The sequence below is a fragment of the Mesoplodon mirus genome (assembly GCF_964341445.2).
Source record: "Mesoplodon mirus genome assembly, chromosome: 9".
Lineage (NCBI taxonomy): Eukaryota > Metazoa > Chordata > Mammalia > Artiodactyla > Ziphiidae > Mesoplodon > Mesoplodon mirus.
This window is the reverse complement of record NC_138985.1, coordinates 44,880,607-44,896,698: the sequence shown is the minus strand read 5'-3', so window position 1 is coordinate 44,896,698 and position 16,092 is coordinate 44,880,607. Positions and strand designations below refer to the sequence as shown.

Here is a 16,092-nt window from a genome sequence, read left to right as displayed (position 1 = left end):
TACGGTCAAGTGCAAAACAGGCAGGATTCACCTTAGGAATTTCACAACTGCATCAGAATTAAAAGGTCCCTCAGGAAATTGGAGAAAACAGTGCAGTAATCTAACAATGGTGAATTCTTCCAGTTGATTGTATATGAGCCTCTGGCACTAACTGAAAGATCATTAAACAAGCTGCAGAATTATTGTATTGAACTTTTCTGGTACATATTATTTCTGAATATACAGTGGAATTATAGATGGGTGAAATGATCTAACAATGCTCTAAGAGTGACATTGAGAGGTATTTTAGGTAAGAGATCGTGGTAGCAGCTGCCCTCCTAGAAAAGGTACCCCGCAAATTTCCAACTTTTTGAAATTCAGGACTAAATTTTTACTCTTACTTGCAAACTTCGAGACAACGTTAAAGGTCATAAAAACACGAAACACTCAACAAAGCACCACAAAAATCTGCATTACTGTACTATTATAAACAAAGCTTTAGGTTTATCTAGTTCAGGAATACAAATGAAATCATAAAAAGTAAGTACTAAGAAACACAAAATAAAATCCAAGTTGTTCTTGCATTTATGATTTGTTACATGAAAATAACATCAATCTAATCAGATTCTTCTCTGTAGGAAAAATTAAAACAGAACTACATTCTAACTAAATGCTTAATGTTCACCTTTTTTTTTTTGTCTAACTTTTGTGTGCGTGTTTTGTGATCCCAAACATAATATTCAACCACAGTGTACTATTTTAAAAAGCCTAATGGACAGAGATAATAACCAATCCTTGAAGGATAATTAATGTGATAGTTTAAATTTATCAAAAATGATTTTTGTCTTAGTGATTTTTCAATTTTACTTTCATTTTGCTGGAGGGAATATTCAACATTCTTTTATTGACAGATATTTAGTGAGGACTAAGCGTTAAGCTCTCTTCCAGGCACTGGGAATACAATGGTAAGCCGCACATTCAGGAGTTTACACGAGTATGTAGCATACAGGATAGGGACCAAGTTCTACTTTTACCAGGGTAATGGAATTCAGCTACGTCTTTCAGTAAAATCTGGTAGACCTCTTAAGGAGATATAAAGAGTCTTTTCATAAAAACAAAACAAAAGACAAATTCACTTTTTTTTTGCTACTCTGTTCTCTTGGGGTTTTTTTTCCACTTCTCACTGTGAATTAGCTTGGAGCAAATAGAGACAGTAGAAATGGGCTGACTCTTCAGTTGTAAGAAGCAGCTCATTTTATAGCTGACATGTCATCCAAACTGGTAGTTTTACATAGAGTTAGAAAGCAAATGCAAGTAATTACCTTTTAATTACATTCTCCAACCTTTTATTCCTCTTAATTTTTCACCTTTTAATTACGTAATTTGTTTTATTCTGACAAAAGACCTCAAAGCTTCAGCTGAATGATGGCCAAACTGGCACCAGTTAGCTCTGATAGTGAATTTTCTGAAGGCAGGTTTCAGGTCGGACACAACTGCAGCACCAGAACTTAGCATGTGCCTACCACAGAGTAGGAGTATTTATGTTTGGTGAACAAAGTGATCCACAAAAATTAATCTCCATTGGTAAAAGTTACAACCAAAGCCTTATAAAAATTGTATTAAACAATTAAGAACTTATTAATTTATTTCTTAAGAATCTACCAGGATTTTAATAATTTACCAGGGTTGATTAAAAATAAAGGATTTCTTTTCCCACGAATATTTCACACTATGTATACACAAATGACTACTAACCCTCAAATCAGTAACCTTTTTCAAAGTATTTTTTGGAACTGCCTTTTCAGAAATTCTCTGGAATCAATTTACCAACCACACAAGAAGCTATCCTTATTATTACTCGGCAAGACATGCTCTCAGTCTATTTTTTTTCCTTTCCCTTCTTTTAGGCTAGCCCCTGCCTCCCTGTAACTGCACCAATGGCCAGGGGATACCCTCATTCTCCTGGGATCCACTGAGAAGCTAGTGAGCCATAAAGCTAGATGGAGCCTAGAACCTGAATTCATATTAGTGCAAGACATATAGAGAACAAAACTGATGTATTAACCACTAATATTTGTATAATGATTGACAGTTTACAAAGAATTTTACTCTCTGTCATTTTATTTGATCTTCATAACAATGTGAGAGTAGCTAGGAAGGTGCTATTATTATCCCAATTTCACAAAGAAGGAAACTAAGGCTCAGAAAGTTCAAACAACTTCCCCAATGTCACATCATAAATAAGTGGTGACGTTAAGACTCATCCTTAGAATGCCTAACATATAGGTCATATTTGTGTAGCCTCACTATTGTGGTAGTTGATAGACAAAGTACGCATCACCATGACTTCAACCTATTACTCAAGCTTCAACCATTTTTTAACATGATAAAACAGAGCTGTCCACTTGCTGTAATTCAAAGTTCCCTCTCCTCACAAATATATAAGGCACTGTAATATGAAAATTAAACTTGACTCAGAAAGTCAATGTTAGAGTCCCATCAATTGAGGGAGCACTTGATGGTCTGTGAAACCACAGAATTTCAAAACAATTTTAAAAACCATACCCTGAGAACCTCACTCAGGAATGCCATAAAGTCACTTAGCTTTGCCACCAAATGGCTAATTAGTGAGTAGCCAGCATTGGAAACTCTTAACCATGATAGAACCTGTTTTCTTCCTCTTCCGGAAGCTCATGCTCCCTCCTTTTCCATTATTACTCAGCTAACAGAGCTTACTTGATCCACCTAAAATGATCTACTTCAAACATCCTCACATACCCTTTTTTCTCTCTTTACTCTAGACAATACTCTTTATTCCACAGTTACACTAGAAATGACACTGAACGTAAGCATGCGCACATCTAACAACGTGATTAGATTAAGAGATGAAGCACCCTTTATAATCTGCAAAAGTGTATACATGTGCTGGTAGTTACTACACACAGAAATGTAAACCCATACACTTTGCAGTGGCCTTATGATTCACAAACCAATGCCTTGTACCTTTAAAACTACAAATGTCTGTACTTTAATTCCGTATTTCCTCAAATAAATAAAAGTAATTTTATAAACTTGTAGCAATTAAGGCAAAACTTTTAAACAGAGTGGACTAGTTAAGAAACTTCTATCAATTTCTATGAAACACTGGTCAACAAACTTTGGAACAATCCATCTGAACACTAGTATCTCCCTACCTAGGACTCCCAAGGATGGTTATGGAAATCTAAAACCTCTATTTTAATATTCTGAAATGCCAAATGGAAGACCTACATTTATCTAATATAAAGCTGTAGAGTTTAACTAAAAAATCACACATTTGCTTTTGTTTGCAATTCTGTCAACCAGCTAGCTAGTTGATAATCAGAAGTGATGAAAAACGGTATATGCATGCTAGAATAAGAAAATATAATGAAAATAAATACTAAATAAATATAGTTTATTTATAAGCTCTCTGAAAGTCTGGAATCAGTGGGGGGAAAATAAAACAAAGACCCTTTAGAATTCTTGAGAAATGGTTGGCAATACTCAGCTTGGCTTGTCAAAAGATGTAGAGTGGCAAGCCAGCCTCATTCTAGACAGTAATGTCCTTCTACTTCCCTTATAAAATCTCTTTCCCGCCTCTTAACATCCTTTGAATAGCAATGGGCCTATGCTTCTTGTTCTGGTTAGTAGCCTTTATAATGTCATTAACTAATAATTAAAGAAATAGCTCGTGTCAGTTAAGGAGTAACCCACCCCAAGAGTATTTCTCTTAACTAATGTATTAACCAACAAAATCAAGTCATAATTTTTTCTTAAGCGCTTACTATGGGCAAGAGTGTGTGTGTGTGTCTTTAAAAAGAGCTCTGAAAGTCCAAAGACTCTCCCTTAATGCACAACTCATCACATCTCAGGATTCCCCAAAGCGAAATACAAGAAACTCTGTAAGTATCTGTATTCGTCAGGGTTATCCAGAGAAACAGAATAGGAAATTTTTTTAAGATTTATTATGAGGGACTGGCTCACAAGATTATGGAAGCTGAGAAGTCCCACCATCTGCTGTCTGCAAGCTGGAGAGCCAGGAAAGCCAGTGGTGTAATTCAATCCAAAGGCCTGAGAATCAGGGGAGCTCATGGTATAAATCCCAGTCCAAGGGCAGGAGAAGATGAAATGAAATGTCCCAGCTCAAACAGTGATGCAGAAAAAAGGGGCAAATTCCTTCTTCCTATTGTTCTACTCAGGCCCTCAAGAGATTGGATGGTGCCCACCCACACTGGGGAGAGCAATCTACTTTAACAAGTCCACCAATTCAAATCCCAATCTCATCCTCATCCGGCTGCACCATCACGGTGGTACCCAGAAATAATATTTAATGTGGCACCCCAAGGCCAATCAAGTTGACACATAAAATTAACCATCACAGTCTCTATGCAATTTGACACAAATTCTAACACATTCTTTGACAGCAAATCACGTATCAAAAGCTATAAGAAGTCCTTTTTAACTTCCTTTAGGCAAATCTTCCAAATTTATTTGAACCACAAAATTTTACTCCCTTAATTATTAACCTGGGACCTCTAAAAGTGCAGCAGTTTATGCCTTACCCATCTGTATCATATTTGTTAACCACAAAATCAAGAATGAGTGTTAATATATTTAAAAAATCAATAAATCTAGATGGAAATAACTTAGCACAACTACAAGTTTTATGTAACATTTACTAATGCTCCACATTTACACACAACCCACACAACTACTAAGTTTAAATAAGTACGATTTTTATTCACTGTTTTTAAAAGTACAAGTGTCAACAGACTGGTAACTGGTTTTTATGCACAACCTCTAGAGTATGCCACAGCAGTGGTGCAAATTCAGCATATTTTCCTACATCTTCTATACCTTTAGTTCTCTGTAATAATACATGCTCAGAAATAATAACCCCAGTAGCTTTTTAAAGTGTGTGTAATGAAAATTCACTAATAAATATTTCATTATATTTGAATGTGGTGAAAATTCAGATTAATTGAAACAAATTCTCAGGTAAACATCCTATATCCTAAGTCTGATATATGGAAGTTCACTCCTATTTAAAAAAAAGAGTGGGTGGGGCTTCCCTGGTGGCACAGTGGTTAAGAATCCGCCTGCCAATGCAAGGGGACACGGGTTCAATCCCTGGTCCAGGAAGATCCCACGTGCCACGGAGCAACTAAGCCCGTGTGCCACAACTACTGAGCCTGCGCTCTAGAGCCCGCGAACCACTACTACTGAGCCCATGTGCCACGACTTCTGAGCCTGCACTCTAGAGCCCATGCTCCGCAACAGAAGCCACAATGAGAAGCCTGCGCAACAAAGAGTGGCCCCAGCTCTCCGCAACTAGAGAAAGCCTGCGCGCAGCAACGAAGACCCAATGCAGCCAAAAATAAATAAATAAAAGAAAGATAAATTAAAATAAATAAATAAAATAAAATCTCTCAAGAGAGCCGAAAACTATTCATAGAGAGCAAAATGGTCAGAGTTCTGTACTGAGAGTCAGGAGATGGGATGCTAGTTTTACCTTTGCTACTAATAATTGTTTGGCCTTGGACAAGTCTCTGGGCTTCAGTTTTCTCATCTATAAAATGACTACTCACAACCATAGATGAGATCCAAGTACCATTTAATGTGGGCCTTACTTTGGAGAGGTAATCTAGTGTAGTGGTTAACGAAAAACTCAGCAGATATTGCCCAGGTTGGAACCCTGGCTCTTCCACTTAAAAGCTATGCACAGCACACACACACACACATAGCAATAAAGCACATCTAACTACTATCACTGACTTACTGTTTAAAATATTTCACTGAAAGATGAAATTATTTTAAAATACAGAAGCTTCAGGGAGTTCCCTGGTGGCCTAGTGGTTAGGATTCCGCGGCTTTAACTGCCGTGGCCCGGGTTCAATCCCTGGTCGGGGAATTGACATCCCGCAAGCCGCGTGGCACAGCCAAAAAATAAAATAAAATAAAAAATAAAATACAGAAGCTTAGAAAGTTCAGCCTTTCCAAATCAAAACTCTCATTTTACTAGCAAGCACTGAGTTCATGTGAAAGCATTACAACTCTTCAAAGGCTGCTAACCTAAGCCAAATTTAACCAAAAGATTATCTCATAAAATATTGTACATTATCAACACCACTGAAAATTTATTACAAGACTAATTATTCCCAACAAAATATCACACTACAGGTAAAAATAGAACTTCTGCTACTTGCCTTTTTTTTTAACCTAATACTGCTAATGACAACAGAGTTTATGATATACCATAATCTCTGTGAATAAAATTAACCATGGGAATAAAATTAACTACAGGAATGAAAAAAAAATCTATGGAATTCAGAAATATATAGTGAACTATAAACTACTAGAAATAAGTAGTTCATGAGTTAAAAATCAACCAATAAGTATTTACCAGGCCCATCCTACACCAGGCTGTGTGCAGATTATTAAGTACAAATACCAAAGTATGAAGTTCCTCAGAGTTAATAAGGCTGGAAAGGCAAGTCCTTTATTATCACATTTTCACACAACAAAAGCCACTCATCTACAAACATTTTTATGTCCTCGTTAGCCCAGGTAGGAATACTTCCCATTGCCCATTTTTAAAATTGCTTGCTATCCTTAGTTCAGCCCACAAAGATGCCCAAACTAGAACCTGACAGCTGACATTGGACGCTTCACAGGACTTAAAGTGAGTATAGCTTCTAAGATATTTCCTCAAATCCACAAGCTTCAGAATTTATCTTCAATGACACCCACACTAACATATACCACAACACATAACTGTGTTAACTTAGGTCCAGTACCTACTTACATCAATTTCGTTCTTCCCCTTAAAGTACCGCTAGTAAAGGCAAACTCTACTTCTTCAAAAAGTCTGCTTTTTGCAATGGTCATCAAGCACTAGAAAAGGGAAACTGATTGGCTAGTCATAGTTGCCCTACTTCCATTTCAGGACCAAGGGAAAAAACTGTTCCACTGAGAGTACCAAGGAAGTCTTAAGCAAATCAAGAGGATAGATGCTAAACTCAACTTTCAGATTCCTACGATTTAAGGGAAAGGTGACAGGGTGTGGGAGAGGGAGGTGATGTAACTGGGCTATCTAAGTATCCCCCTGAGAAAAAGAGGTCCTCTTCACGAAGCAGTCAAGGTAGGGGGTGGGAAACAAACCGGTCTGGCCGAGTGACAAACCCAGGATGCTGACCGAGCTTGGAGGTGGAGGGCCCTGGAGGCCAGGGACCCGCGAAGAGAGAGACCTCGGGCAAACCGTAGGGGAACAGGAACCAGCAGCAACGCAGAGAGACCGACACTGCCACAGACCAGCGTGTAAGGGGACGCCACGAAGGGAGCGGCGAGTTAGGAGGCAGCGACGGCAGGAGGGAGACCAGTGCCAGGGGCGACGGGCAAGTGGCAACTGCGAAAGAAGAGGCACAGGCAGCCGGAGGTGGCGGGACTGTTGAGTCAGCACAGCTCCTCTTCAGGGGGCACTTGTAGGATCCCCGCTCTGCTCGGGCCCAGGGGCCCGCTACCAAGGGTCGAGCCCGCAGGCGGCGGAAATAATGTTAGCCGACCGGCCGGCGCCAGCCCCTTCCCCATTTCACAGGTAAACACTGGCCGCCGTCGCCGCTTACCTCTGTTAACATTATTACACCCCGGGGAAGTGAGCTCCTCCCTAGCCTCGCCGCATGGCAACAGCCGTAGCAGCAGCGAAAACTGCCTGAGCCGCCGCCAACGGCGGCAACAGCTCCTTCAGTCCTCTCCCGGGCGGCGGCTTTACTCGGCTTCGCTGGCTTCCCTCCGGCCCGGCAGCTCTCGACGGACGCGCCGCCATCTTGGAAGAGCGACGTCCGCGTCTCCCCGCGACGTGCGCTCCCATTGGCGGGCGCAGGGGCAGCTGGCGTCTCGTGACCGTCGCCATAGCGCCGGCGCGAGGGGAAGTGGAGGCGGGTGGCCGGAGACCCAATGGGCGCCAGCTGCAAGGGCCCTGGAGCAGGGCGCAGAGACCGACTTGGGACCGCTGGGAGGGCAAAGAGGACCCAGCGCGATTCCGGCCCGGGAGTCGGCGCGCGCGTCCGCGGCGGCCGCTGATCCTCCGCCGCACGACGGGGTCGGTCGGCCCTGGGGTACAGCGAGACGGGCAGAGGCCGAGGCTTCGACGGATGGCGCTGCGGACTTCGCGCGTCTCGGGGACAAGGCGGCAGATGTCCAGTAGTAGAAAAACTTTCCTCTCGCATATCTCCGGCCCCGCGGCGACCCAAGAGCAGGAGGGGGATGTTCGGCTTTCTCCACTGTCTGGGGCTTAAATATGATCTGAAAGTGCTCCCTCCTCAGCCCCTCTTTCCTTCTAAACTTTGACAGAAACTTTCCTTTGTCCTTTCCAGTCCTCAGCGAGTTCTCTACTGGGGTGCGCGACAGGTAGTAGAAGTGATACAGGCATATCAGCTTTACCCCGGTCGTAGCAGAGTGTCGCTGATTCGGTGTTTGGCCAGCACCTGTATAACAATGAGGGCTTGGTTTTGCTCTTCGTAGGAGACCTCTAAAAAATGTAAAGCCAATTTTACTTTTTAACTGCGGTCTGTACAACTTCACTGGCTTCTTGATACAGTGTGTGCGTGTGTGTTTGTGTGTGTGTGTGTGTATCACGATGAGCAAATTTCAGCACGTGTCATTGTCAATAGTCCTAACTTAAATGGGACTGAACTCTGGAACGCAGGGTGCATAGAAGCCCCTGTTACTGACACCGTTCTGAACCTGCCACTAGGCGAGTTACAGTGTGTGAAACTGAAGGCAGTCACTTCTACCTGAATTGTAATTAATTTACCTGAACCTGCTGTCAAAGTGAGTTACCCTGTTGTATGTTAGAAACCAGTTTCCAAGGAATTGACAAGTAAATTTTCAAATTTGACACGCAGAATCCTTCCACCTCTTTTAAGGGGATACAGAGGCATTTGGGAAAGAAGTTCCTTCCCCTTAACCGGAGTCCCCCCTTCCCTTAACAATAGTACTATTGTGCAAAATGAAATTTACCTAATACATTACTCTTATATTCTCAAAACATTAAGTAAAGGCATTAGAAACTTTGTGTTACCTCTGTTGTGTCCTCATCAAGGAAAGAAAATGATTCATTTAGGTAGCCAGGTAGAAATTCAAGATAAATCCTGATTTTACTCAATTCAACTAAGTGAGGCAAAGTAATTTTGCTGTTGTTTTAATCTACATCTAATACATAATTTTCATATTTCTGGGCCAGCAAAATTCTGACCTCTGCAACAGAATAAAATGTGTTACAGGGATTGACAGAATAGCCATGAATAGAAAATAAGATTGGAAAATACTCTCTGGCCTAAGATATTAAGGAAACGAAGAGATACTAGAGACAACAAGGAACCTGGAAAAAGATAACTGTTGCAACCTATAAATAAGAAAACAGAGGAGGCTCATTAATATTTAAGATACCAACTAGTAAATTAAAACTAATTTAGGTGTCTGGCCTGTAGTTAATTTTCTTTTCACATGTTTTTCCCATTCCAGAAGGAAGGCATTTTCACTTATTTTAAAGGTGATAAATTAAGTGTAGGCACAACTTGAGGTTTGTACCAACCTGTAATATGACATGGCTATGCTTTTAACATTTAGAAGTTTGTCCGTAGATCTAGGAGCAAGCCAAAATCATTAGCTCCCAGTTTTCTCAGCCAGAGTTCTTTCTGTGACCTAAAAAACCTTATGTTATCTAGCCTCCCCAGTCCCACCCCACATCCACCTCTCTGACCTCATTTCTGCTAAGCACTGCTCCTATAACAGCAAGGCATCCTCTAGCCCTGGGGCCTTTGCACTGAATATTTATCTGGAAGGATCTTTCCACCAGGTACCCACATGGCTAGATCTCTCACTTCTGTTCCGTCTTTGCTCAAATACCACCTTTTTCAAGGAAGCCTATTATGACCATCCTTTTAAAATGTTGCCCCTCCCCCAGTGTCCTCCTAAAAGACTCCACAAGGAAAAGGCCTAATTAAAAATGAAAACAAAATCCTCTGTGTTGAAAGAATTTTTTTTTCAATTGACCATTGTGTGTTCTTATCTTTCAATTAATGGAAGAATTACTTTTACTGTCACTAGAATGCCAGAGAAAACTTTATGACAGAATAGTAAGCTGAGCCTTTCCCTTAAGCTTATATTACTGCTGATATTTTCAATGGTGATAATGGGATGGGGGATTATAAAGATAAAATATGTTTAGAAGAAAAGCTTTCTTATGTATATATACATTGGCATGAGTCAAAGTTAATTTGCTAGCAAGGGAAGCAACAAAGTAAATAAGGTATGTCATTTCAGAGATTTATGGAAGTTGGGAAAGAGAATGCTATAGAAGCAGCTAGCTTCAAAAAAAAAAAAGCATCTAATTTGGCACAGATTGCGGTTTCATACCACGTGGTCTTAAAAACATCCTATCAGTTGTTACAGAGGAAACCTGGGACAGGCTGACCTGAGATGCCACGTTCTTTGGCTATCAATCAGAAATTTGAAACAAAACAAAACTATCCATCTTAAGAAACACATGATAAGGATACATCTGTGGTTGTTATTGCAAAAGGTTTGATTCCTCAACAAGCAGTGTCCAGTCTAATTAACACAGGAAAGGATGACAAAAAGAGGTCAGAGGCAAAAATCAAGTGTGTGATGCTTTTAAACAGGCCACTGCCAGTGATTTCCAAACCTCTGAGCAACAATTCCGAATATCCAATTTGCCTAATTTCTTTTAAAGCAAAGAAAAAAAATTCATCTACATATTCAGGTTGTCACATGTTGACTATAATCCTTTTTGAGAAACTGGAAAAGTATAGCATCAATCTCCCAAGCAAATTGCATCTATCAAACAGTTGTCACATTTAATCTTTCGGTTTCTTAAACCACTTTATTAACTCCAGTTTCTTCATAATGTCATCAGTGTCACCTACTACCTATACTGAGCATTAAATAGTACCATACATTCATTAACAAGGTCCAATATCACAGCCACTGAATCAGTATTAAAATAATGCATTGGCAACAGAGAAGACACATTCTAAGAACAGACAGCAGCAGGATATACTGATTCTTTCTTATAGCTTTAGTATGACAACAGTAAAGCAGAAATTTCAAGGCATTTGAGAGTGTTCTGAAGTCTAGCTTCAAATAGCTCAGCAGGTGCTTTTTTCTTGCACAGTATTTTTTGAGGAAATACTGAGGCAACTTAAGACTAAGAGAGAAGCAGTTATAAGATGAAGTTTTGCTAACAGCAGATGCAGCCATAAAATAATAATATTCACAAGTCCACAATGGTACCAAGATCTCAATAGAAAGGACCATATTACAAATATGTAGAGTCTGTAGTGTGTTTCAGAGATTTTACTGGATCACTGACAGCCCCAGTCAATAGTTTTTAAAACAAGTATTTTTACACCATAAAATCAGCACTTTTCAAACAGTTAATTCTCAACTTTGAATACTATTTTTCAATATATGGGCCAGGTGCTATGGGAGGCATTTTGCATATATTGAACGATTGAAAAAGACCATCACAGTAGATCTTACTACCCTCCAGGACGTGAGTTTAGTAACATTCCCCAGATCACCTATCAAGGATACATGCTATCAACAAGATCTTGATGCTGACCTCAGTCACCTCCTCCTCTTTGAGTATAGATCTACATAAATTATTTCAAATTATTTTGCATAGGTGACTTGTCTCTTCTCCATTTTTTATTGATTCAATCATTTCTTTGTATGTGTATGTACTCGTAGATATTTATTTTATACTTTGGGTTAAATCCAATACTATTTTATTTGGTTGCTCAAATTGCCTCAGCTTTGGCCACTGGGAGCTCTTTCAGTTGTCCTATGTCCTTTTAATATAATCCCATCAATGTGGGATGGTTTTTTGTTTGTTTTCGTTTTTGAGTACTTCCTTAATTTCTCATACTACAAGATACTTCAGGCTCGTCATACCTCTGTCCTAGAATCAGCCAATTCTCTAAGGAACTTTGGTTCCTTTACTGGAGAATGGTATTAGAAACCAAGATCTGTTCTTGGTTTCTAGAAACTAGAAACTAGGAACACATCTAAAAACTAGATGTGCTCTTTGCTACTGGTGGTGTTCTTTCTTTTCAGCCCTTGCAGTTAAGAAAGCAAGGAAATATATGCATGTACACTAATCTATATATATACACCTATCTATATATATTTCTGTATGGACCCATCTGTACTTATATTAAACTAAACACAAATTCATAGTGATGTCTCTAACCCATTATCAGAAGGATCATTCTAGCCTCCTTCCTTGGCTTATCTGTAAATTTTGACTCCAGCAGTGAGAAGCCTGATTCCTACTATCAGCCATCCATTTAGTTACTTGTTCAATTTCAGTATGCATGTATAGCTGTATCAGAATTGTTAGCCCATAACCCCTTGTGAAATCAACTAGAATACAGTGTCTAGGTGCAGTTTCTTTTATCTTTAGTGTTACAAACTTCAGTCATTTCCAAAGTTGCTTAGTTCAGCACCTTTCCTCCCACCCTCTTCAGTGAGGTCATTTCTTATATTGGTAATATAGTTAGATTCTCTTGTTGCAGTCTACTTTCTTTCTTGAGATTCCCCCAACCTCCTAAATAATTTGAATTTTTAAATTCGCATACCTTAAGTTTCACTCTTTGTGCTGATTTCTGACAAACGCATAACGTCACATCATACGGAATAGTTTCACAGCCCTAAAACATAAAGAGAAATGCATAGTGAAATTACTTTTACATTTTTATGTACAGACCCAAACAACTAATGATTTTATAGAAGAAACCTCACTTGGATATAGAGATATCATAAGTATATATACATCTATATTATATACATATATTAGATATATTAGATATATAATCCTCTATAATACCTGATACTAAATTCTTACCATGTGCCAGGCTCTGTTCTAAGTGCTTCACAACAACCTGAGAATATAGGAACTGTTATTATTCCCATTTTACAAATGAAGAAATTGGGCCCCAGAGAGTTAAATTTTTTGTCCTAGTTGCACAACTAGTAGTAGAGACAATATTTAATGGAAAACTTAACATATACATACATGTATGTATATATATACACTGTATAGTTATATATTTCAGAATTATATGTGTGTATATATTGTGTTTTCAAATATATTAAATCAGTTAACTTTAAAAACTAAAATTTTTCAGTGATTCTGTCCCCAGTTTCTTCTGTGAATCATAATAGTGACTGGCCTTTGACCTCCTGTTTCTGCCTTCAGCCAAAGGAGGAAATGAGAAGAGGAATCGGTACTCACAGACAGAACCTAGTATGTCCACTTATTTAAGGCTTACCTCAGCTAGTTCCATTTTTACAGAGTAAGGGTGAAATCAAAGACTGCTATTATATTACTTCCTACTTTACTAGCTTAACAACTAAGGTAAAAAAAAAAAGATTGTTCTGAGTCACCAGTGTTTTTAAGTGGTTACTTATTACGTCAATTGGCATAAAGTTAATGAGACCTGCCTTCACCCTTACATATATGGTAATCTTTCTGTTTTCAATAAAAATTTTAAATTTAAAAATAACTGTAATAGGGACTTCCCTGGAGGTCCAGTGGTTAAGACTTCGACTTCCAATTCAGGGGTTACGGGTTCGATCCCTGGTTGGGGAGCTAAAATCCCACATGCCTCACGGCCAAAAAACAAAACATAAAACAGAAGCAATATTGTAACAAATTCAATAAGGACTTTAAAAATGGTCTACATAAAAAAAAAAAACTTTAAAAAATTAAAGTAAATTAAGAAAAACAAAAATAACTGTAATAGATGTACGTACAATTGAATGGAAGAGATACTAGACACATGCCCCATAATATTGGCCATGGAATGAGAAGAGTAGAAGCCTGAGAAGATTTGCATTGTGGTCCTGTCTTTGCTATTAAATAGGATTAAACCTTGAAAGTGAAAATTCATCATTTTTTGAGCTTCACTGTCTTTTTCTGTAAAGTTAAGAGCTTGAAACATATAATTAGATTAACACTAATATACTATGTACATGAATACAGTCAGTTGTTGCTTGAAGCATTGGGCAATGCACTGCGGCTCAAGAACAAATGCTCTCTAAGGTTTCTTTCAAATTTAAAACTGTGGTACTTATGATAGCAAGTTTTCCTATCACTTTCCTTCAACAAGCATATTCATCATCACCTTTTTCAAAAACCTTGTTACCAAGCAGAGGCTGCTATGAACTGTTTGGCGTGTAGTAATGAACTCCTTGAATTACCACCTTTCTAAAATGAGACACCTCCTACCTTGGAACGGCCATGTCTGCAAATATCCATGAACAGAGAAATCAGCAGAAATGTCAGGAAGAGTTCTGGTGTATAAAAAACAAAGCAAATAATCAAATAAAAAACATCTAAAATCACACTATTCTTGAAATCTATAGGACATTCAGCTATTTTGGATAGATAAGATTTATCTTGTTCACTTAATCAGCAAAATGCTGAGGGTTTCACATTTTATCTTTAAAAATAGATGTCCTTTTTGGGTTTTCCTGTTGCTGGGGAAGTGTACTTTCTGTTGCTAACTGAGAGCTAAATGTTCTGCTTTGAATGGAAGATGTTTGTTTTTATCAGTAGGAGTGGCAGAAGGATGAATGAAGGAATCCCCTCTTTTTTTAACTTGTTTCTGTAAGTGAAATGTCTGCCTTCTGGGTAAAAGCATATGATTGGCTATTTACCAGAGTATCCTTTAATAGAATCATGGAATTTGCTCATTTGTTTACATATTACTTTATTCACTAAACCTTAAATGAGCTAACTATTCAATTTTTAAAGATCACAGGGTTATGGAATTCTTATTGAAACACCTGTTATCACTCAATCTCTAATGGTTAGAAGGTACAAAGAGATTAGTTATCATCTTCGCATTTTTGTCTGATATAATTTAGCCTCAAAGTGGGGAGGGGAATAAGAAATAGATGAGATCTGACTTTCCTTTCAAATCTTAGGATCATATAACTAAAATACAAGGCATCTTCCTCTTCATCTTTATGTATTACTGTTTTCACTCTTTAGGGCAGGAAACTGAAAGGGGAAATATCACAGGCAAGCAAATTTGAACAAAATGTTACTTTGGTATGTTTACTTTCATGCTTAAAACTGCATTAAAAAAAATAGCCATTCTGGCTATCTTCAGCTTAAGGTAAGAATTACAGAATTATTTTTTAAATGTAATTGTCTTAACTTGAAATTAAATTCTATATTATCACCATCTTAATTGTATTGTAGTACTCTGTGAAAAACTGTTGATTTCTTAAACAAGGACTTTTGTTTTGTTTGAAGCTGGGTCTCTCGGTAATTCATCAAGTTTATACTTTATGGTTATGCTAGAAATTTTGGTTACACTGAAACTCTATGCTGTGAAAAATGTAATTGAGTTTCCATCTTCCAAATTTCACTTTTTGTCTTTAGAAGTAAATTGTTAATCTATGAGCCACTGGCTTTTGGGAAAGAGGGAATATTTCATTATATCTCTCTAAATCATTCTGTGGCATGATGATGTTGCCTTGGACTAGTCATTTCATTTTACTCCTGGGCATTGAGGGAGATTACAAATCCTGCCTGTCTAGGTGGGGTCCAGTAACTAGCTCAATGGAATGTAGCAATCTTCCTCTCTTTCCACCTTCCAAGGTGACCTTGGATGCTACACTAGATAATAGAGACTTGAGATGGAAGGAACCACACAGGAGAATCTGCCCACCAGATCCAAAAAGAAAATCTTCGACTTTGCACAAGTAACAAATTCTTTTATTATCTTGGGTTGTTGTTACGGTGTTAAAACCCTCTCTCACTCTACTTACTGACAGTAGGAAGTGTCTAACCTGAGAAAGCCTCCCCCTCCTCGCACCCTCCCCACCCCCTGCAAATGAGGGGACTGTTTTAAGTGATATTACTTAAGTAGATTCTCAATAGTTCCGCATTTTTTTAAGGAGAACCATTTTAAAAGTCATGGCCTGGGTGTTACAGATTAGACAAACACACAGACATGTGCACGCACGCACATACACAAACACACACACACACAC

General features: G+C 38.6%; 1 protein-coding gene across 3 annotated transcripts in view; it reads right to left on the bottom strand.

Moving 5' to 3' along the window:
- SNX13 (sorting nexin 13) overlaps window positions 1-8,715 on the bottom strand; it is a 142,844-nt gene extending 134,129 nt beyond the window's left edge. For 2 of the 3 annotated variants that reach the window (XM_082631595.1, XM_082631598.1), the window contains exon 1: window positions 7,623-7,710. Coding sequence is in view for 1 of the 3 variants with exons in the window: in XM_082631594.1 (XP_082487720.1) it covers window positions 7,623-8,225 (603 nt within the window). In the remaining 2 variants the exon portion in view is untranslated. Of the gene's footprint in view, window positions 1-7,622 lie in introns of all 3 variants that reach the window. The other variant, XM_082631594.1, reaches the window with a different exon arrangement.
- Window positions 8,716-16,092: the final 7,377 nt, after the last annotated feature.